General features: G+C 45.4%; 1 protein-coding gene across 4 annotated transcripts in view; it reads right to left on the bottom strand.

Moving 5' to 3' along the window:
• Positions 1–24,684, bottom strand: part of LOC129811708 (kinesin-like protein KIF26A) — a 134,771-nt gene that overhangs the window by 14,072 nt on the left and 96,015 nt on the right. For 3 of the 4 annotated variants that reach the window (XM_055863234.1, XM_055863235.1, XM_055863236.1), the window contains exons 5-9: positions 9,213–9,405; positions 4,567–4,776; positions 3,187–3,280; positions 2,379–2,641; positions 1,310–1,493 (exon numbers count right to left, since the gene is read on the bottom strand). In XM_055863234.1, the coding sequence (XP_055719209.1) occupies positions 1,310–1,493; positions 2,379–2,641; positions 3,187–3,280; positions 4,567–4,776; positions 9,213–9,405 (944 nt within the window). Of the gene's footprint in view, positions 1–1,309; positions 1,494–2,378; positions 2,642–3,186; positions 3,281–4,566; positions 4,777–9,212; positions 9,406–13,884; positions 14,908–24,684 lie in introns of those variants that run through there. The other variant, XM_055863238.1, reaches the window with a different exon arrangement.

Below are 24,684 nucleotides of genomic sequence, written 5' to 3'. Positions count from 1 at the left end.
AGGCAGTTAACCCAGTGTTCCTAGGCTGTCATTGAAAATAAGAATAAAAAAAAAAAAAGTGTGTATGTAGTTTCTGTGTGAGTGTGTACATATAGTCAGTGCAAGATATTTAGCCGTCTTGTGGGTAGCCTGTTGGTCCGAGAGCCGATGGTCCAGTACTGTTTGGCAGACTGAACAGTCTTTGGCTTGGGTGGCTGGAGTCTTTGGCCATTTTTCGTGCCTTCCTCTGACCTGATATAGAGGTCCTGGGCTGTCTGCATCACCCTGTGTAGCGCTTTGCGATAGAGGGTGGTGCAGTTCCCATACCAAGCAATGGTGCAGCCAGTCAAGATGATCTCAATGTTGCAGTTGTAGAACTTTTTGAGGATCCGAAGTCCCATGACAAATCTTTTCAGCCTCCCGAGGGACTAGGCGGCAGCGGCGAACCATTAAACTCTTGTCAGCAAGACTTAGAAATTGTGTGCTTCAAATCCACGCTCTCGTTCCGCTAAGCACAACCCATGAATGCAAACAAGTCTATTTTTTTCACCCATCCATAAACATTCCAAATGAGAGGCTGGAGGCTTGTTATCCATTCAGATTTATTGCGGCTTTATCCACCATCTAGCCCAGTGCAGTAAAGTCTCCTATGGCTATGATGGTAATCTCTGACAGCACAGATATCTATAGTACTACTATTTTCAGCAGCAGAACTGATGGGGGGAATTACATCTGCTAAGTAACACTATCATTAAGGCATAATAAAGTCATCATCATTCAGTTCTTGGTCATTTCCTTTACTCGATTAAGTCCGTAATCAGCAAGTGAAAAAAAAAATCTGTTCATGTGCAGAAATATGGTTCAGTGCATTCATCTCTGGAGGATGAATCGAAAAGGCCAGAGCATTTGTTGAATCGAATGGGCAAATTATAAATAGTATAGTAGAATGATGAATGAAAATACGACACCATCACTGTCAAAAACACACAGAGTGACACTAGAGATCAGAGAGCGCCTCAAATCATGTAGTAATGATTGATATGCTTAGTGTAGTAGTGGTAGTAAAAGGGATACCTAGTCAGTTATTCAACTGAAATGTGTCTTCCGCATTTAACACAACCCCTCTGAATCATAGAGATGCATGAGGCTGCCTTAATTGACATCATCGGTGCCCGGTGTTGTTGTTGGGGGTTAACTGTCTTGCTCAAGGGCAGAGCTGCAGATTTTCCCACCTTGCCGGCTTGGGGAATCGAACCAGTGACCTTTCGGTTACTGGCCAAACACTCTTAACTGCTAGACTACCTGTAGAAGTAGTAGCAGTTGTACTCACTGCCTCCCTTGCCGCTCTTCTCCATGCGGTACTGGTAGATATGCAGTGTGAATAGCATGTGAGAGTTGCGTCTCTCCTCCTCATCTGAGTCGGGTCTGCTGGTGCTGCGTGCTGCGATGGCCGCGTCTAGGAAGAAGGCTGCCTTCTCTGCCGTGGGGGCGCGGAGCTCACTCTGGTTCTGGAGCTGAGAGAGGTGAGGTAAGGGTAAGGGGGGGGTAAAATAAAGAGAAGGAGAGAGTATGAAAAATAGTTGGAGGAATTGGAGGAAGGAAAGAGAAAGAGGAGAGAGAAAGGATAGCCAGGTAATTGGACCTAGGCACACATTTCTTACCGACTAGATTGGGTCTTGGGGGCAATTAAAGAAACAGGTATGCACACAGAGGGAGTGGGATTATGGAAGGTAATGGAGGAGCAGGAGGCAGGGGCACTTCCCTCCACACGGATGTTGTGGTGGTGGGGTATGGAGAGGGGGGAGTGGGGTATGGAGAGGGGGGAGTGGGGAATGGGAGGAAAGGGGGCATCTAGTAGGGGGCCCACACCACGTGGTTGGAGGAGAAGCCTTGAGAAGCTTCACAGGACTCCAGGCAGCCTTTGAGGTCATGTTCCACACAGAGCCCAAAAAAACAACATCTGACGGCAACACCTGTCAGTATCTTCAAATCCCCCCCACCCCCACCCCCACCCCCAAGTTAGTCCCATTGCTATCCAGAGGGCCAGAGCTAATGCAGGAGTAATAGATGCTCAATCATGCTGACAGGGGAGTCAATAAAAAGGTATGAAGAAAGACAGCGATATTGTGGATGGCTTTGGTGAGAATAAAGCACAGGGATTATTGAGATAGGTAAGACAGGGAAATATGGGCTCAGAGTACACAGGAAAGACCTGAGATATGAAAGAAAACAGATCATCTTTGGGGTAGACAGAGGTAGGTAGTAGTGAGAATCAGATCAATACACAGACACTAATATATACCAGACAGGGAGAGAGAGACAGAGAGTGAGAGAAATAGAGAGTGAGAACAAAGAAAGGGAGGAAAACAGGCACGCATCTGGCCACCTTTTTTCCTCACCTGAGTGCCACAGATAGGGTCCTCACGCAGGTAGACCCCTGGGGACTGTCCGTCCTGAAGGCTTCCCGTGGACACCTCAGACAGGAGGTCCTTCAGCGCCTCGTCCTTCCCACAGATCTCCACGGCAGACACACGGACAGAGAAGCGCGTGCCCGTCTTCTCCTTACGCTCGTTAATGAGATTGAAGAGCCAGGAGATGGCGCAGGGCACGATGCCGAGGTTCTGGGTGGAGCCATCTTTGCCAATCATGGTGAAGGTCTTGCCTGGAGACGGAGGAGAGGGTGAGAGACGGCGGGGAAGGGGGATGGAGATATTAATATACATGTCCTGTGCTGTTGGCAACAGCCTGCTGCTAATTTCCCTTAGAAAAACTAAGAAACCCTAGTAATACTGTCTGGAATGTGTAGAGGAGAGGAAAATGCATTACACCTGTTGATTGGGAATCTACTGTATCTCTAAGAACTTACGAAGGGGGTGATTCAAGGAGCAATTCCTGGAGGATGAGCACAGTGGAGAAGAAAAAGGTGACTCAATTAGACTTTTCACCCAGACTGGGTGAAGAGTCCAGGTCAATTACATTGGTTTTAATTCAAGACTGTTCCCTGCAGCCTCTATATGGAAGTTTCCCTCCCTCAAGCCCCCACAATCTCTCACTAGCCCCTCCCCACTGTCTTCTTTTCTCCTCAGCCCACTCCACTGCACCACTAATCCATTTGTGAATGTGGGCATCAAACCGATAAAGGGAGACTTTTCTTTGTCTAACAAAGTCCTTTTGCCAGATTTCAGTTGAGTAGCGGAGCTTGCTTACCAAGCTTGACATGCCCGAAGCAGAAGATGCAACCGTCCGCACCGTTCACCACAGACTGGATGACCTCAGACACTGTACCTGAGCACACCTCTGCCTGCAAGGAGAGAGGGAGAAAGAGAGAGATAGATAAAGAGAGATGGAGTGGTTAAAGAGCGTATATCTGCCATTCCCCTTTTAGAATTGTGTACATTCCAACATAATAGGAATATCAAGTCATTGCCAAACACATACACGTACAAAGTATTTTCAATTTGAGAATTCCCAATTATTTCTACAAAAACATTATTCTAGCTATCAAACACTGGAGGAGCATCAGGAAGATGGGCGTCGTCAAAAGGAACAAATGCTGCAATGTGTGGCTCATCTTTACAATCTGTTTCACCACCATGGCTCCACTGGGGTAAGGCTTCTGCTGCAGACAGAGATCTCCTCCCATACATAACACAGATAAGAAGGCCTCTTACTGCAGAACAGCTTTCTGTTACTGTTAGCCGCCAGCAGTGTGGTCCCAGCGGCACAATCTAGCAGCCTCGTTTCAGTCTGCCTTACTGGAGCAGGAGCAGGGCTATCAGCTCATATCAGCTGGCTTACTGTGGAGGAGATGTATCTGATGGAGGAAGCTCTGAACCTTACCCCCACTGTGGAGACACTGATCCATGCTGTAGACCCTGTAGCTATTGACTCTACCAATGCTTGATGAGATCCCTAATGGTTCAGCTTCTCAAACCTAAAGATTGTACGCTCTATGGGGAGCAACACAAAGCGTGAGTCGATGGTTTATGTTCGCTTTTTAGTAGGTACTACCAGCATGTTGCCTCACTGCTAGATCTCATCTCTTCAACAATCAGTTCAGAAGATACTGAGTGATCAATGGAAATCTCAATGGTTTTGTTGAGAGAAGTTTCTAAACAGACCTCTATGGAACATTTTTGTCTGGATGTTACATGTCCTCAATGTCTGGCCCTTCCATTTTGATCTTAATTTGGGAATGGCTCGAATAGACTATAAGGTCTGGACTGGGAGAAGAGAGGTTAGATATAACTGGACTATGAAAGGAGAGGTTAGATATAAGTGGACTGAATTAAATTAATTCCCCAGACTTAAAAGGGCCAGCTGTTGAGGCCCATAATGGGAAGAATGCCCCCAACCAAAGACAGGCATTTTTCTACTAAGCCCCTGGACCGCACCCAGCCAGCATGAAGATATCCTCCTACCCTTGAAAGAGTGTCCCCCTACACACACACACACACACACACACACACACACACACACACACACACACACACACACACACACACACACACACACACACACACACACACACACACACACACACACACACACACACACACACAGACTCCTCAATTGCTTGGTCCTTACTTGAGAGGCATCCTGGGTAAACACTGCGTCGAAGACGAAGATCTTTGGGACGGCCACGGTGGCTCTCCTGTGCCCTGAGTTGGCGTGGTCGTTGACCGAGGGGTCGTAAAGGGTCAGCTGCTTCTTCCTGGGGTCCACCTTCAGGAAGGACATGGACTCTGACGAATCAGGAGCCTCCAGGGAGGGGCAGATACGCATCATCACTTTTACCTGCAACACGAGGAGAGAAGAGAGGAGAGGAGAGTAGAGGGGGAGAGAGAGAGCAAAGAACATACATTTAAGCAAACATATGGTGAAAAAACACATTCAACACAGATAAAGCAGGCACATAAAATAGCTAACATGATACACACATAGAGATACAGGGGACATAGCAGGAGTTTGTAGTGGGGAGAAAATGGACATCTTGAAATCACATGGCAACGCTGAATCTGGATAAACATCATTTCCATCAAGTCAACGATGATGGACACGACAGTGCCTGTTACCATGGAGACAAAGGTTACCCCTGACAAATGGACAACCATTGCAAGTTAAGCTGCCACTCGTGGGTCAACACGTGCCTAATGGTGTCAATGTAAGGCTGATATTGTAAATCGTAACAGTGAATGTAATATGGGCCCTTAATGACTGTGACTCTGAGCCGCCCACCATGCTGAGGGATTATCCAACCAGCAGGCTGCTCTCTGGACCAAGAGCAACTCTGACTGCAGCTCTGCAACATGGGAACATATGGCCCCGCTTTTTCTCTCCCTCTCTTTCTCTGTCTATCTCTCTCCGTCACTCTCTCAGAACAACTCTGAGATCTGTACTGTCTATACTTAGTCCCTAGATTCTGTGTCATTTCCGTTGTCACGGTACACCATGATCCTAACACAGTATGGTAAATAGGATGGTATATGTCACTGGTCATGTTTAAGATGTAGATTTACTACACCTCTACCATGACATGTCTCCTCCAGTCTAATGTTGAAACTATGTTATGGCTATGACATGTCTCCTCTAGTCTAATGTTGAAACTATGTTATTGGTTTTGACATGTCTCCTCCAGTCTAATGTTGAAACTATGTTATGGCTATGACATGTCTCTTCTAGTCTAATGTTGAAACTATGTTATGGCCATGACATGTCTCCTCTAGTCTAATGTTGAAACTATGTTATGGCTATGACATGTCTCTTCTAGTCTAATGTTGAAACTATGTTAGGGCTATGACATGTCTCCTCCAGTCAAATGTTGAAACTATGTTATGGCTATGACATGTCTCTTCTAGTCTAATGTTGAAACCATGTTATGGCCATGACATGTCTCCTCTAGTCTAATGTTGAAACTATGTTATGGCTATGACATGTCTCTTCTAGTCTAATGTTGAAACTATGTTATGGCCATGATATGTCTCCTCTAGTCTAATGTTGTAACTACGTTATGGCCATGACATGTCTCCTCTAGTCTAATGTTGTAACTATGTTATGGCCATGATATGTCTCCTCTAGTCTAATGTTGTAACTACGTTATGGCCATGACATGTCTCCTCTAGTCTAATGTTGTAACTACGTTATGGCCATGACATGTCTCCTCTAGTCTAATGTTGTAACTATATTATGGCTATGACTTGCAGAGCCATTCTGCCAGCTGTGTCTTATGGTACTTCCTGAATTGGAGAAAGTGGAGTAAGGTTTCATCTGCATGCACACCACGTTATATGCAAGCTGTGTGTGTGTGTGTTTTCATCTGTCATTCTTCCTGCCAAGCTTCCTCAAACACAATCACACCTGTTTCATTCTATGACAACTGCAACACAATTTATAAAGAACAGGTAGGAGTGGATGGTTCCTCTGATAAGAAAATCATCCTCATTCATTCTGTCAACATTTGATTGTGAAAACTCAACCTTGACTATCTTGTAGGATGACAGACAGGAGACATAAACATATGTGTTGTCAGGAAGAGGAATGGATAGTGGTGTTTCTCCTCCCTGACAGCTCAGTGTGTTTAGAGTTTAGCATAGTGGTAGTCAATCCACTAAACCAGTGCATCGGCAGACAGCTCAGTGTGTTTAGAGTTTAGCATAGTGGTAGTCAATCCACTGAACCAGTGCTTTGGCACGCTTCCCCTCCTCCTCCATGGTTACAAACAGCTTGATCTTTAACAACCATGCATTGATAACAAATTAAGTCTGGGACAATAAAAATATTTTTTTCAACATCACACAAAAACGACTATGATGCCAGTGAGAGGCTGTGCGATATGAGACAGCTGATTACACCTCTAACTGGTCCCCCACCTCCCCTTTCTGCAAAGGCAGCAAAACTGACACAGGGCTGGTCCTTTCATCCTCTGTGTGTCTCTCCTGTGCCATCCGTGCACACACAAAAGGACCATTCTTCCCCTGGCGTGTTTATAAATATTGCCACAGATCCTGGCTCTGGCGTTAAGGAACAATGTGTGGTGGCGATCCCATTCTGCCACAGAGGGAATTCCTCTCTGGCTTTCCGGCAGCTGAGTGCAAACTCTCTTTGTGCTCCATAGGGGGCTGTTATCATGACTGACGTGTACATATGTTAAGCAAATTACATTTAAACAGGTTTCCATATATGACTGCTGAGCCTGGCCGGCCCACAACCCGGGCGGGGGAGCAATAGCTAATGTGTAGAGCTTCTATATTTACATTGGCAGAGATGTGATACCAGTGACCGGTGAGGATCATCTGGACCTCTGCTGCATTTTAACACCTCGGGCCCCTCTGCTAATGGTCCTGTTCTCCTATGTCTTGATCCCACTAAGAAATCCATTAGCTGGGATTTTACCCCAGCAGCCACCCCTCCTCATGGTCAAACCCTCCACTTGACACATCGCCTGGGTCAGCAATGACATCAACTACACATGGATGGACATGTGTGTCTTAAATAAATACATAACAAAACATCACCTATGCCTCTCAGTGTTTCAGTCAATTCTTGACCACAGAAAATGCATACCGTAGATTAGGGGGAAAGGAGCTGGGATGAATTGTCAACCGTAGACAAAAGAATGTTGACAACTCAAATCGTGTTGGCTGTGGTTCCTCAAACATGCATTGTTTCACAGCAGTAAACGCTTGGTTGTCTGAACCAGGTGACTCCAAACTGCAGTACTGTTTGAGACACAATGACAGAGATTGAGTTTCCCATAACAGCCTAGTTAATGAAGAGGTAACCTGAGGTTATAAACTCAGAACAATGCTGTAAACAAGCTGATTTTCCTTTTCAAAACAACCCTGTGGTTGTCACATACATACAGTAATGTCTAGCTCAGGTTTATGAAGTGAGATTCACAATATGGAACAATTTCTCAATGGTGTGGAAATTTGGCAGAGTAAGCAACAACTTCCCAACCAGGTGGGACCTAATCTTGTTAGGGGACTTCTTCTGCTATGTAAATACAGGATCTCAGCCCAGCAAACAATACCCAATAAACCCTAGAGGAAGGGTGTGTTTATACAGCACTAACGCTATTGACAGACCAATCATCGCCATCCTGCTCGATTTCATCAAGAGGTTTATGGAACGCAACTAGCAGGAATTGTATTGAACTTTTATTTAAACAGGGTGGGTCACCATTGAGACCAGGCTCTCATTTGCAAGGGATCCCTGTGAACGTGAACATACAATACATCATATCAATACAATCCATACAACAAGATTCATCAGAACAAACAACTCTCACATATCACCTCCCTTAAACGCCATCTAAACTGTCCAATGGAGACCAACGAGTCTAATTTCAAGGTGGCCTGAAGCCTATTCCATGAGCTGGGTGCATAAAACTACAATAATTTCCCCCCAGATCAGTGGACACCCGCGGGACATCTAGAACCACGGGACCTCTAGAACCAGCCAGTCCAAAGAGTGGGTCTGAAAATTGCTTGATCTCCAGTTTATACGTGAGCTGAGGTAGTGGGAGAGTCTCTGAAGAACTGGTTTATATACAACAAGTAGACAATACTGGGCCCTTCTATTGGCTGGGATCTCTGACTACCAGAACTATAAAAAATGCAGTGATGTGTAAGAACATTGGAATGAATATTGAAATACGCCGTAGTAATGTTTGCAAACTTTCAGCTTTTAAAGGGATACTGTGAGATTCTGTCATTGTTCTACTCACCCACAGTCAGATGAACAAGTGGATACCATTTTTAAGTCTCTGCATACAGTATGAAGGAAGTTAGCGAAACTTCCTTCAGGTACAGTAGCATTGCTACTATAACAGTAGACTTCCAGTCATTGAGCTAATGCTAGTTAGCATTGGCTCTCGAAACTACCGCTAACTTCCTTAATACTGCAAGCATAGACATAAAAATGGTATCCACAAGTTCATCTGACTCTGGGTAAGTGAATTGGATTGAAGTGTTGTGTTTTCTTTCCCTCACAAACTGTAGTCCATTCAGAGGGAGGAATGCGGCCATAACAAACTGAGTGAATTTATGACATTCCAGCAGGCTTATCTGTCTGCATCTGTATGGACTGGACCAGACGACTGGCTGTCTATGTACTAATGCGTCGCCACTGTGCATTCTCCCATTTAAATGTCAGTCACTCGTAAAACATATGCGTGTGTGTTCATACTGTAGGCCTGTTTGCGTATACAAGCAATGCCTGTTGATCCTTACCTTTCCCATCCCAGGGTTCTCCTTGACCTTTGAGACAGCGCGGAGCAGGCATGGCGGGGCGGGGGGTGGCGAGAGCTGCAGGATGCCGCTGAAGTTGGTGGGGTAGATGGAGGGCTCCTGGGCTCCAGGGTGCAGCAGGGAGGGAGGCTGGTGCTTCTTCCGCTTGGACGAGAGGTTCAGCTTCTGAGCTGCCCTGGGAGGAGCAAACACAAGAAGAGTTCAACCTAACTTCAAAAACATACACATTAGCGAGTCATCTGTATTGTGCTGGGCAGGAAGGAAGATAAACTTCATAGGAGCCACCAGGCATTTATCTTTTTCATAGTGAGGTATCCAACAGAGAGAGGGCTGTATAATCATTCAGCTGATTGATTTAATGGTCAGGGTTGACATTTGTGAGGGTGTGCAGAGCCTTTAGAAGCCACACTGAGATTGTAGCGGAAAGGTCAACAAGCTCCTTTTTCTCTTTGCCAAAGTAAACAAAGTCGACAGGAGAAGGGCGCTGTGCCACCACTCCCAATGCTACCTCTCTTTCAACTCCCCACTCCCTACCTGTGACCAAGGCTTTGTAAAATGCTCCAGGTCTCCACTTCAAAACAGTACAAACATAAAATTGTCAAATGCTTTAATTTCAGAACTGCAATTGCTAACGCACTGCTATGGAACTAAAGACACAATCAAGCCCAATTCTGCAGCAGGGCTTTGCAGGTTTCTACATAAGACAAGCCGCCATGACACCTGTGTTATTAGTCGGTCAGCTGGTGGTTGTCATGGGGCTAATGTACACTAAATGGATCCATGTATCTTCTTCAAACAACACAGGAACATGACTGGAACATAACAGGTAAGGATGGCTGGCACAATGTTGCCTTACAGGCAATGGAAATGTTTGTTCTCATTATAGAATTGAAGTGATTGTGATAAGAAATGTTCTGCTATTTCATATGTTACTCAGGTATATAGGTGAAGCTTGTTAGGGGGGCCCTGGTCATGTCTCATGAAAAACATGACTGATCCCTGGATCCCCCATTCACTGAGTCCTCTGATAGACAGACTTGGTGAGGAGAGTGAGAAATACAGTGGCTTGTTAAAGTATTCACCCACCTTGGCATTTTTCCTATTTTGTTGCCTTACAACCTGGAATTAAAATTTATTTTTTCGGCGGTTTGTATCATTTGATTTACACAACATGCCTACCACTTTGAAAATGCTAAGCAATCTTTAAGTCATACCACAGATTCTCAATTGGATTGAGTTCTGGACTTTGACTACGCCATTCCAAGTATGTTTAGGGTCATTGTCCTGCTGGAGGGTGAACCTCCGTCCCAGTCTCAAATCTCTGGAAGACTGAAACAGGTTTCCCTCAAGAATATCTCTGTATTTAGCACCATCCATCATTCCTTCAATTCTGAACAGTTTCCCAGTCCCTGCCGATGAAAAACATCCACACCGCATGATGCTGCCACCACCATGCTTCACTGTGGGGATGGTGTTCTTGGGGTGATGAGAGGTGTTGGGTTTGCGCCAGACATAGCGTTTTCCTTGATGGCCAAAAAGCTCAAATTTTAGTCTCATCTAACCAGAGTACCTTCTTCCATATTTTTGGGGAGTCTCCCACATGCCTTTTGGTGAACACCAAACATGTTTTCTTATTATTTTCTATAAGCAATTGCTTTTTTCTGGCTACTCTTCCATAAAGCCCAGCTCTGTGGAGTGTACGGCTTAAAGTGGTCCTATGGACAGATACTCCAATCTCCGCTGTGGAGCTTTACAGCTCCTTCAGGGTTATCTTTGGTCTCTTTGTTGCCTCTTTGATTAATGCCCTCCTTGCCTGGTCCGTGAATTTTGGTGGGCGGCCCTCTCTTGGTAGATTTGTTGGGATGCCATATTATTTTTTTATTTTTTATAATGGATTTAATTGTGCTCCGTGGGATATAAAGTTCTAAAGTATAAAGATATTTTTTTATAACCCAACCCTGATCTGTACTTCTCCACAACTTTGTCCCTGACCTGTTTGGAGAGCTCCTTGGTCTTCATGGTGCCGCTTGCTTGGTGGTGCCCCTTACTTAGTGGTGCTGCAGACTCTGGGGCCTTTCAGAACAGGTGTATATATACTGAGATCATGTGACAGATCATGTGACACTTAGATTGCACACAGGTGGATTTATTTAACTAATTATGTGACTTCTGAAGGTAATTGGTTGCACCAGATCTTATTTCGGGGCTTCATAGGAAAAGGGGTGAATACATATGCACGCACCACTTTTTTTCCATTTCACTACACCAATTTAGACTATTTTGTGTATGTCCATTACATGAAATCCAAATAAAATCCCTTTAAATTACAGGTTGTAATGCAACAAAGTAGGAAAACCGCCAAGGGGGATGAAGACTTTTGCAAGGCACTGTAGATAGACCTCTCCTAGTACTGTGGGCTAGTTAGCCCATCTCGTTAAGTAGTTGTCTTAACGCAGTTCCGCTGTTCTGGCATTTAGCACACCTCTCAGGGTAAGATCTGACTGTGTGATGGGACTCTACATATATCCACGGTCATCCTGCGCTCTCTCTCTCTCTCTCTTTCTCTCTCTCTCTCTCTCTTTCTCTCTCTCGCTCTCTCTCTCTCTCTCTCTATATATATATAAGTCTCTGTCACTATCTCTCACTCCCTCATTCTCTCTCTCTCTCACTCTTTCCCCTCTCTCCCTCTCTCTCACTCTCTCTCCCTCTCTCTCACTCTCTCTCCCTCTCTCTCACTCTCTCTCCCTCTCGGTCCCTCTCACTCGGTCCCTCTCACTCGGTCCCTCTCACTCGGTCCCTCTCACTCGGTCCCTCTCACTCGGTCCCTCTCACTCGGTCCCTCTCACTCTGTCCGTCTATCTCTCACTACGACTCAGAGTTAGCGCTGGAGTGGCACAGATTGGTCACAAGGCCAACAGAGTGAGACGCACACATTCCTTTTAGTCTAACTGCAATATTACCAGCTATGTAAATCTGTAACATTAAGCCACACTTATAACAGCCAGTGATATGACACTACTGTGTGTCAGTTACAACCACACCTCAACTGAAAAGTCAAGGTCAGAGTAAAGGAACAGGCCATTCATATGCACTGAACACTTTTCAGTCACACAGTTTAGAATTGGAGAGTCGCAAGAGACAAAAAATGGTTGTCAACAAGAGGAACAGACAGAGAGAAATGAAGATGGAATGAGAGATGAAAAGAGGGAGGGCTACAGCAAGAGCGAGAAAGAGAGAAAGAGCCTGTCCATCCACGTGTGTCTGTCTCAGCGAGAGACTGTTGCCTGAGAGCCCAGCAGCCTGAGCTCATTAGTGCTGCTCTGGGCTCCTCCGGACAAGGTGGGCGGCTATCAAAATATACCCTCGTCTACCCCACTGGAGTGACAGCCCCACCCCTCCCTACCTCCCCAGTACAGCACGCCCCCTGCAGCGACAACCCAAGAGCACAATCAGGGAACACACCGCTGGCTGATGAAATTATTATTACATCCAAGAGGGCTACAGGAGGAGGCTCTCCCTAGGGACCAGTCTGTGTGTGATAGCATGTGAGAAGGAGAGTGTGAGGGAGAAAATGAGATGGAATAGATGAATGTGAGATGAAGAAAAGGAAAGAAAAACTCAGCAATGCTCTCTCTCTCTCTCTGTGTGTGTGTGTGTGTGTGTGTGTGTGTGTGTGTGCGTGCGTGCGTGCGTGCGTGCGTGCGTGTGTGCGTGCGTAAATGTCAGTCTGCACATGTATGACAGGGAGTTTGCATTACACATTCGTTGCTCAAGACAAAGGCTCTTTCTCTCTTCTCTCTCTCCCTCTTTCTCCTTTCTCTCTCTTTCTCTCTCTCTCAGATTAGATACATTCAGAGGTGCTGTCATAGCGGTGAAAGGAATCTGCCAACATGACAAAGACACATGGCAACAAACAGTGAACTACAATTAACATTTGGATAGCATTCAGAGGTTCCATTTTTTGCTTATTCCCCTGTCCCTCTAAGTGCCCATACGGCATTTCAGGGTATGCCTGTAACCTTGAGGGTTAAAACCAGTCACACAATGAGAAGAAAAGGCATGTGCGTCTATTTGAAAGGAGGGAAAGAGAAAGGTGAGAGAGAGAGCAGAGAGAGTCAGGGTTGTGTCTAATTCTGTTGTTCCATCAGAACCACTCAATGGGTGATGAGCAATAACATTGAGCGCTCGCCTCTGTAACAACGCACACATACCCTAATGGGGAAATTAATTGCTTGTCACATGGCTTTCCCTCTATTTTCTCTCTCTTTCTTTCTCACTCTCACCTTCCCAGTAAGAGGGAGCTGCCTGTATGCGCTCAATGGAGGAGAGGCTCGGATTCCCTCACCCACTACAGCTTGCCCACCTGTTCAACACCCATCTCTGTACTAATGAAGCCGTTTCAGTACACACCTTGGGTCTGAATATCTGAATGCATGCTCAAATACACCAAACACATTTCAGCCAGTTTAGAGGATTATCAGGCAATACAGCGCTGCAGGTAGGCAGTAAACAAAAAGCCTCAGTCCCTCTGACATTTTTTCATACATGGCAAATTAAGAAGGTTTACTGAATAGTAAATTGTCCAATAGTGCCTAAATACAATATAATAAAATGGCAAGATAGTGCAAGAGATGGAGAGAAAGAGAGTACTTACAGCTCTTTCCAATCCATTATCTAATGAAAGTGCCCAAGTTCAACTTTAGGGTCCATGTCTCCATGTCCAGGGTTCTCCATTACTTTAGCATCAGAGACGCAGGGAGAGAGCAGAAAGAGGCGGGCCGTCACTGACGGGGGCAAGGGGTGTCCTTTTTAGCCCCGATCGCAATCACTGAGGTTTCCACTTGATTGCACAGCGGTTTGTAAGGAGCCAAGGGGACAGAGGAAGGGGGAAACCAACGTCGTCATCATAGCGGACTGAGTCAAATCCAAGAGGGTTGAGAGGATGGGGTGGATAGCAGAGGTCCCAGTAAGGAGGTCCAGGGGGTCCATACAGGTTCTTAGGATGGAGGGAGAGGAGGAGAAGGAGGAGAAGAGGAGGTCAGAGTAGAGAGAAGCACCTCCTCCTCTGTACATATTCCAGTGAAACAAACACCTGTTCTGTGTCCACACCTCTCCACAAAAAAAAGTTCAGTCTCAGTTCAAAGATGCAATACCTCCAACAGAGGCAGGCTCTCCATCAGTCTGGCAAGATGGTCCTACTCAGATCTCTCTCTTTCACTCTCCTTTTCTGTCTTCTTCTCTTTCACTGCCTTTTCTCTTTTCATCCAATAGCAATTGGTTTGTGTTTATTTATTTCCTCTTTTTCTCTCTCCCAGTTAATCCATGCCGTTACATCTCTGCCGTGTGGCTGTAGCAGGGAGTCCTGATGGCTGTGTCCTTTCCTGTGCCCCGTGCCACAAGCTGAGGGAGGAGGGCTCGGCAGCAGGTATCAGTCAGAGACAGCCAGGAGGTGGAGAGAGAACCAGTGTTAGCCTGGGCTGGGGGTGGGAATGGGGAGAATTCCTGCTCCTGTTCCGGCTTTCAATCCTGCTCCTTCTGCCGGAGAAATGCTGGTAGCTGTCCTGCCGTGTCTTTCTCTCCTTTCTCGCTCTCTCTTCTCAGCCCAGCCCCTTTTCCCTCCGACAGCCAGATGAGGTGTCAGTGTGCTACTGCTGGCTGCTCCCGGTCGCTCTCTCTGTCTCCACACACACACACACACACACACACACACACACACACACACACACACACACACACACACACACACACACACACACACACACACACACACACACACGTCGCATGAATACTTCATGCATAAAGGAACCCTCTCTTCTTTTGCTTCAAACAGATTAGGTTAGTATGCCTACAGCGCACACGTGTGTGTGTATGTGTATGTGTATGTGTATGTGTATGTGTATGTGTATGTGTATGTGTATGTGTATGTGTATGTGTATGTGTGTGTGTGTGTGTGTGTGTGTGTGTGTGTGTGTGTGTGTGTGTGTGCATTTGTGTGCATTTGTCTTTAACTGAGGATGTAATTAGTTAGTTGAGATAATGTAATTAATTGTAAGGAGTGACAGATAGATAAGAAGGGAGATACTTAAGTGTGTGAAGATGGATAGACCACTGAATCAGATGCTGCCTGAACGATGCTTTCACTCAATGGAAAGAGAGAGAGGAGGACAGACAATGAACAGATGACAGGTAGAGAGGCAGATTTATGCAGGGCCGACAGAGACAGACAGTGCACTCACTCAGTGGTCTGGTCAAGGTTAAACAAGGGAAAGGTTAGTGTGTGAGTGGGCGAAGCTAGTATGAAAGTAGCCTGTATTCCCACAACTGCCAATTTACCAGCAAGCCTTTTAGCTCTCCTCTGGTCCTGTTTAATAGGCAGTCTGATTTCGACACCATTAGGGTGAGCAGAGTGGCTCTGCCATTGAGCAGACATATCCAGTGACTACAGATCTTTCCTTCTGACACACTGCCCCATATCTGAGCTACAGTTGAGTGTGAGACACAAAACTATCTAGAATATATAATCTATAATAGCCCCATAACGCATACAACAATTTTTGTGCAGTGTCTTACATTGAGATAAATCCACTTAATTTCACATATGAAACCTTGGTGTTTTGGGCAGTGATAAGGCAAACCCCGCCCACCCTTGGCCACCACCTACCTACAAATCCACAGACCGCCTTCAGACCAATACTGACAGCGATCAATAACTGTAAGACCAACCTAATGTGGACATTGGTCATTGTGACAGTGTCACCCATTGGGATCACGCTTGGTGTGGTTTCATGTGTACATCAAAACGGGGTAAGTATAGGGAGTCACCATCCAGCCCTGCAAAATGACCTCCAGCAGGCCACAAATGTGCATGTGTCTGCTCAAACGGTCAGAAACAGACTCCATGAGGGTGGTATGAGGGCCCGACGTCCACAGGTGGGGGTTGTGCTTACAGCCCAACACCATGCAGGACGTTTGGCATTTGCCAGAGAACACCAAGATTGGCAAATTCGCCAGTGGCGCCCTGTGCTCTTCACAGATGAAAGCAGGTTCACACTGAGCACATGAGCACATGTGACAGACGTGACAGAGTCTGGAGACGCCGTGGAGAACGTTCTGCTGCCTGCAACATCCTCCAGCATGACCGGTTTGGCGATGGGTCAGTCATGGTGTGGGGTGGCATTTCTTTGTGGGGCTGCACAGCCATCCATGTGCTCGCCAGAGGTAGCCTGACTGCCAATAGGTACCGAGATGAGATCCTCAGACCCCTTGTGAGACCATATGCTGACACATGCACATTTGTGGCCTGCTGGAGGTCATTTTGCAGGGCTCTGGCAGTGCACCTCCTTGCACAAAGGCGGAGGTAGCGGTCCTGCTGCTCGGTTGTTGCCCTCCTACACGTCTCCTGATGTACTGGCCTGTCTCCTGGTAGCGCCTCCATGCTCTGGACACTACGCTGACAGACACAGCAAACCTTTTTGCCACAGCTCGCATTGATGTGCCATCCTGGATGAACTGCACTACCTGAGCCACTTGTGTGGGTTGCAGACTCCGTCTCATGCTACCACTAGAGTGAGAGCACCGCAAGCATTCAAAAGTGACCAAAACATCAGCCAGGAAGCATAGGAACTGAGAAGTGGTCTGTGGTCACCACCTGCAGAATCACTCCTTTTTTGGGGGTGTCTTGCTAATTGCCTATAATTTCCACCTTTTGTCTATTCCATTTGCACAACAGCATGTGAAATTTATTGTCAATCAGTGTTGCTTCCTAAGTGGACAGTTTGATTTCACAGAAGTGTGATTGACTTGGAGTTACATTGTGTTGTTTAAGTGTTTCCTTTATTTTTTTGAGCAGTGTATATATATGAATGAGTCAAGGTAAGATTAATGGAAGAGCAGTACTGGCATCAGAAATAAAGGCTCTGCTAGGCTTTTGTTAATGACAGAATGGACATCTATATTTGGGGCTGCCTGCAGGGGGGTGCCCGCCTGCTGTTTCACAGTTTGGCCTGTTGTCAATAATGTCCCTAGCCCCCTATTCAGGCTTTGTCAAATTAGCAAGATAAATTCCTCTGGACCGGAGAGTCATTAGCCGGCGCACCCATTAGCTTGTTTGGGGAAATGTGTCTCTGTTCCTCAGCCCAGCACCATGGCTCTTTAGGTAACATGGCCTTCTCCAGCCTAATTACCATGTTGGCCCCATTTACCATCCTTGACATTGCCTTTCTCTGGTTCCCCCTCTTTTCTCCCCAGACAAGATAACGGTGCTCTGGCCATTCATGCAGGGATCAGATCACTGGGGCTGATATCAGACTGCATTAGCCTCCCCGGCGTGGTTCTGCCTTCTCTGGTGATTAGCAGCAGCCAAGCTCCTGTCTGTCTGAATGGAGATGGAAGCTCTGAGCCCCAGTCAGACTGTACATGTACAACACATTGATAACAACCACATCACAATGAACCCAGCTCAATGTAGAAGCAGACCTGCTGGAGTCTCTGCTGCTCTCAACAGGTGAGTCTGGAGGTGAAATGGTTATAGGTTTGTAATGAATGAAAGGAATGGCTAAAACATTGGCTTATGGGTAGCAAACAAAGAAGTTCCACATGTGTTCAGGATTGATTGCATGCATGTGTTTGTCAATCAGTAAAGGTGTGTTTTTAATTAAAGGAACAATCAATAGGATTTCCCCCCCTGGAGGGCATCTCCCGAGCCACCATAAGTGTGAGAGAAACATAATACTATGTGTGCTTTCTGATGGTGTCAAGTCTAGTTTCCTCAATATTATGAAAGATGTACCGCAGGGGTCAGTATTGGGACATGTTCTCTATACTATTTATATAAATAACATTGGTCTATGTATTAAATCTTGTAATATTCATTTGTATGCAGACAATACGGTCATGTATGACATTGCATTGACTGTTGACCAAGCTATGTTAGAGGCCAATCTGATTTTGTTGCATTACAGAAAGCCCTAGTTGATTTAGAACTTGTACTTTTTCCACTCTTAATGATCGGCTATGAAAAGCCAACTGACATTTATTCCTGATTATTATTTGACCATGCTTGTCACTTATGAACATTTTGAACATCTTGGCCGCCGTGCTTCTACACCTGCATTCTAGCTGTTTGGGGTTTTAGGCTGGGTTTCTGTACAGCACTTCGAGATATTAGCTGATGTATGAAGGGCTATATAAAATAAACTTGATTTGATTTGATGATACTTAATGCGGGCAAAATTAAATATTGTTCTCTAAAAATGTCTCAGATGGGCTACATATTCACTCATTGGATGGCTTCCCGCCTATAAATATCTGGTCGTTTGAATTGATAAAGATCGAAAGTTTAAAAGCTAAGATTGAAAGTAGACTTCATTTTTTAGAAATTGATCTAGCCTCTCCCTAAACAGCAGGAAGCAGATTGTACAGTCAACTTTCCTGCTAGTTCTTGACTATGGTGACACCATTTACCAGACTGCAGCAGCCACTACTTTTAAACCATTGGATGCCGTCTACCACAGCGCCCTTCGCTTTATTAAAGGTGACAGTTCTAAATACTCATCACTGCAACCTGTATCAGAAGGATTGCTGGACCTCTTAAATCCCATATATCACTTCATTACTCCCTTTTTGTTAAGAAAAGCTCTGCTCTACAAGCTTCCAACATACTGTACTTCACTTTCCTGTTGTTCTATAAACATATGAGCTACCAAACCCATTCACAGGGTTGGATAACTCTTGAGGTCCCACTTGTCTCCACAAAGTTTGGTAAAGCCGCCTTTAGTTTAAAAGCACCACTGTTATGGACAACCTTACAAAACAAATTACTCCTGGATTCTCTGGTGCCGATAGGGCAGTTTAAAACTATTTTGTTAAATGAGCTCTCTCAAGTGTGCAATTGTTTCAATTGACTATTAGAACTTGTCATAACCTGATGTAATGTATTTATAGCTGTCTTGTAGTTTTTTATATTTTGTTGTTGTATTGATTGAACTTTTGTCCTCAGGTCACCATTGCAAATGAGACACGTGTCTCAATTGGGCTCCCCTGATTAAATAAATACATGCATGTCGTATGAAGTCCTATGGACAGCTGACACAGTGGCTCACTGTAAGGGTGAAACAGAGGGTTTGTGGGGCTGCTGAATTAGATCATCACATCTGGGCACAAAAACAATGCCAATCGTACACCTCTACAGAACATCGACAGTGTTGAGGACAACAACAGCTCGCAAAGATGAAACAACATCTGCATCTCTGCAGTGGCCTAGATGGCCAGAGAACCAGGTCACATCCAGACTGAGCCAACAGACAGAACATCACTAAGCCTTCCTCTGATTAAGCTGAGATGACATTGGGACAGGCTTGGGCAGGGGACTGGATATAGAGATGATGTCATAGTGTAGTCAGGGTCTGTCAGCAGACAGAGCACACCACCGCACAACGCCAAGATTTAGTATCAGGGTCATCAGGTTGATCATTAAAGACATCCTCCAGCGATATGTTTAACTTTTACAGTTGAAAAGCGATATCCCAGGTATAAATACCATAAAGTACACACACTAAAGGGTAAGAAAATATACATATTGTTTTGCAAAATAGTGTTTTTTAGACACAACTGCAAAGTTCAAGGAGTAGGGCATTCAAGGAGTTGATCTGATGGGAAGTCGTGATGTCATCGGCCTCCCCCTTGCTTGAGGATCAATATAGAACAAAAGTATGTGCTATGTCATGACATACCGTGACCACCTATTGAGGTGTGACTTTTGTTAACTAAATCAGGTGTTAAATGAGTTGAAAGTTAAACTGGGGTGTCACTTTAAGGACAGGTAAAACACGCATATACGTTAACAAGTATTTCACCATAGGGAATTGAGGTAGCTAGCTATATCTCAGTGGACCAGAGACTTCATCTAATTCCCCATGAATCTTTGGTTCCACCGAGTGACAGTTTCTCCTGATGTATGTTGGGTGATGTATAATTACATTGATCAGCCCCAACACTGACTACTTGTGGAGTGCATAGAATGATTTCTTTAAATAACCTGAAGGGATGTGGGAAAATTGCTGCTTGTATAGTGTGGCGGGGGCTCATGTTACCTGGGCCCCCATATGAGAGGAGGGAAGGAAAGGGCGCTGTTCATGTCCACTTGTCAAATTGAAGGGAGGAATGACAAGGCTAACATGTGACATTGTGTCGCCATGGTTTAGTCTGGCCATGAGCTCTGCCTCCTCTCTAGCTGGGATGTTAAGGTCAGTGCAATCATGGCACCACCGGGATAAATATTCCTCTGGTGTCTCTCAACCTTTCTTTCCTCTCTACTTAACCCCATCTCGCTAAATTAAACTCATGCCTAAAACGGCAACTCATCAAAGAAAATTCACAGAATTTGTTAAATGTTCATTGAGGCCACAAACTGAATGGGGCTTCTAGTCTTATCTCTGTTTTACACACTACCCCTATCTGTTCCTCTCTTGCATCAGGTTCCCTTAGACTAACCCTTCAACTAACAACTCTAGATCATTACCTTCTTGGTCACTATAGAGGAGTGTCTGTCTCTCCAGTCGGCTTTCTGCAGAACATTAAAATGGAGGAGAAAACTAACAGGCTTATCTCACTGTCCATCAAATCTTATCAATCTTAAGCTTCTACCTCTTAACTGCCCACCTGCTTCCATCCCACAGTCCGTGTTAATGGTGGTCTAAAAGGATGGTTCTCCCTCCTAGGCTCGTCCACACAGCATCTGGGAGGAAGTGGACAAATACCTCTAGACTAGGATTTACTGAGTTTCTATAAAGCCTAACCAGAAATAGATAGATGAATCCCTGGCAGGCCAACCAGGCAGCTATGAATGTGATGTCCTGTTACCTGACCAATAACCTGTTTACCTCGTCACAAAAGCACATCTGGCCTTGTAGACAGAATACCAAATGAGGCATAATATGTGTGCTGACTGCTCAAGGCTGCGGGTATCTTTGCTGCACTGATACTTGGCCAGCTAAAGCAGAATCCATAGAAAAAAATACACACAGCACAGGGTTTATCAAATCAAATCAAATTTGATTAATCACATACACGTGTTTAGCAGATGTTATTGTGGATATAGCGAAATATACAGACTGTTGTCACATACTGTTGCACGATAATGCTAAAATATCTTTCATATTATTTGCTATCCCCTTTTGGTTGAGTAAAGCAGAAATGTGTAAAGACACCACAATCTCTCATGATCTCCTTAGCATTCAAGTGAAACTGCATGTGGAGTGATGTGGGAAAGGAATGATTAAGGCTACGAGAGAGAGAGGGAGAGAGAGAGAGAGAGCTAGAGAGAGAGAGAGAGGGAGAGAGAGAGCTAGAGAGAGAGAGAGAGAGAGAGAGAGAGAGAGAGAGAGAGGGGGGGAGAGAGAGAGAGAGATAGAGAGAGAGAGGGAGAGAGAGAGCTAGAGAGAGAGAGAGAGAGAGAGAAAGAAAGAATTCCAATAAACAAAATCATGAACCAATCAAAGGACTCATATTTACAACATTGGAAAAACGAAACAAAATCCCAAAGCCGACTAAATTGCTATCTGACCCTAAACAGAGAATATGAATTGGCTGAATATCTCTACTCTGTCAGAGATTCGAAGCAGAGACAGATCCTTACCAAGTACAGGCTGAGTGACCACCGATTGGCAATAGAAACCGGCAGACATAAAAAGACATGGCTACCCAAAGAGGAGCGTGTATGTGGTCACTGCACGACAGGGGAGGTAGAAACAGAGATGCACTTTCTCCTTTACTGTGATAAATATTCCTCACCAAGAGATTCATTATTCACAGAAATGACTACATTTATTCCAAATTTTTACTTATTAAACCCAGAGGAAAAACTAAAAATACTCATGGGCGAAGGAGCAATGGCTTCTCTTGCAGCCAAATATGTATTTGCCTGCCATAGCCTAAGGGACACTGAATAATAACATCTGCATAGTAAGCAGTAACTTACTTATTAGGACTGTTATTGTTATTACTGTTATTGTTATTAGTATTATTATTATTGTTTATCATTCCAATTAGTAATGGTATGGGTGGTATTGGTAATGATAGCAGTTTAATGATGGTGGTGGTGGTAGTGGTGCATTACACCATACATTACATTCGACTATTGACTGTTACCATTTTATTGTTACTATTTTTATATTTCATTTTGTATTATTATTTACTGCCATTCTATATTATTATTATTTGTCATTGTTTTAATTGTATTACAATGTATATTGTATACATTGTTGCTTTGGCAATATTGACACAATGTTTTTCATGCCAATAAAGCAGCTTGAATTTGAATTTGAATTTGAGAAAGGGAGAGAGAGAGAGAGAGCTAGAGAGAGAGAGAGAGAGGGAGAGAGAGAGAGAGAGAGCTAGAGAGAGAGAGAGAGAGAGAGAGAGAGAGAGAGAGAGAGAGAGAGAGAGAGCTAGAGAGAGAGAGAGAGATAGAGAGAGAGAGAGAGAGAGAGAGAGGGAGCTAGAGAGAGAGAGAGCTAGAGAGAGAGAGATAGAGAGCTAGAGAGAGAGAGAGAGAGAGAGAGAGAGCTAGAGAGAGAGAGAGAGGGAGAGAGAGAGCTAGAGAGAGCTAGAGAGAGAGAGAGAGAGAGAGAGAGCTAGAGAGAGAGAACGAGAGAGAGAGAGAGAGAGAGAGCTAGAGAGAGAGAACGAGAGGGAGAGAGAGAGAGAGAGAGAGGGAGAGACAGAGAGAACGAGAGGGAGAGCTAGAGAGAGACAGAGAGAGAGAACGAGAGGGAGAGCTAGAGAGAGAGCGAGAGAGAGAGAGAGAACGAGAGGGAGAGCTAGAGAGAGAGCGAGAGAGAGAGAGAGAACGAGAGGGAGAGCTAGAGAGAGAGCGAGAGAGAGAGCGAGAGAGAGAGAGAGAGAGAGAGAGAGAGAGCTAGAGAGAGAGAGCTAGAGAGAGAGAGAGAGAGAGAGAGAGAGAGAGAGAGAGAGAGAGAGAGCTAGAGAGAGAGAGAGAGAGAGAGAGAGCTAGAGAGAGCTAGAGAGAGCTAGAGAGAGAGAGAGAGCTAGAGAGAGCTAGAGAGAGAGAGAGAGAGAGAGAGAGAGAGAGAGAGCTAGAGAGAGAGAGAGAGAGAGAGAGAGAGAGAGAGAGCTAGAGAGAGAGAACGAGAGGGAGAGCTAGAGAGAGAGCGAGAGAGAGAGAGAGCGAGAGAGAGAGCGAGAGAGAGAGCGAGAGAGAGGGAGAGGGAGAGAGAGAGAGCTAGAGAGAGAGAGCTAGAGAGAGAGAGCTAGAGAGAGAGAGCTAGAGAGAGAGAGCTAGAGAGAGAGAGAGCTAGAGAGCTAGAGAGCTAGAGAGCGAGAGAGCGAGAGAGCGAGAGAGCGAGAGAGCGAGAGAGCGAGAGAGCGAGAGAGCGAGAGAGCGAGAGAGCGAGAGAGCGAGAGAGCGAGAGAGCGAGAGAGCGAGAGAGCGAGAGAGCGAGAGAGCGAGAGAGCGAGAGAGCGAGAGAGCGAGAGAGCGAGAGAGCGAGAGAGCGAGAGAGCGAGAGAGCGAGAGAGCGAGAGAGCGAGAGAGCGAGAGAGCGAGAGAGCGAGAGAGGGAGAGGGAGAGGGAGAGAGGGAGAGGGAGAGGGAGAGGGAGAGAGGGAGAGGGAGAGGGAGAGGGAGAGGGAGAGGGAGAGGGAGAGGGAGAGGGAGAGGGAGAGGGAGAGAGAGAGAGAGAGAGAGAGAGAGAGAGAGAGAGATAGGAACAGGGCTTCAGCAGAAAGAGGGGGCATAAGGAAAATACAGTGGGAGAGAGGAATATGGTGTAAAAGCAGGGCAAGGTAAAGATGGGGAGGAGGAGAAATGATGGGGAGAACATAGATGAAATAGGTGAGAGAGAACTAGATGGTAGAAAACAGTCTGGGACCACGGTGTTCTGTATAGCCTGGGCCTTACTGAGTTGGCCCAGTGCCAGTGAGGGGCTGTCTGAGAGGAGGTAAATAATGTTATCCCTGAGAAATAAACAGAAAAATGATTTGGAATTGCTTTATTCCCAAAGTGCAAGACGGGAATCCCCTGTTGATCTAAAATACATGAAACCGTTTGAGACTAAATGGAAAACATTTGAATTGAAATGGAATTACTTCTGGTTCTGTGTTGCACTGGGCAGAAGTGACGTTGTCAGTTGCTTTTATCCACTGAGTGGAAGTTGATCTTTTTTCAACTTTGTTTGACTTTATCCTAAATTTGAAGACACATTTTCCAGAATGTTTCAACAAATTCCTGTTGTCTAGGTCCTGGAGCCATTTTGTTGGATATTAGATCAAGGAGAAGAGGTTTATGCCAACGATGCTAAAAGAATCAATCCCAATGAATGTAGCATGAAACAGACTCTGGGATGCCAAGGTTAACCCCTTAGCGATGAGGGAGGGTGTGTTGATGGAACTGCAGCCAGGTTTCTATAAGGGATGTGTGAGCTGAAACTCCTCCCTGG

The sequence above is a fragment of the Salvelinus fontinalis genome, chromosome 15 (genome assembly GCF_029448725.1).
Source record: "Salvelinus fontinalis isolate EN_2023a chromosome 15, ASM2944872v1, whole genome shotgun sequence".
NCBI classification, from domain to species: Eukaryota; Metazoa; Chordata; class Actinopteri; order Salmoniformes; family Salmonidae; genus Salvelinus; species Salvelinus fontinalis.
This window is presented reverse-complemented; position numbering and strand designations above follow the sequence as displayed.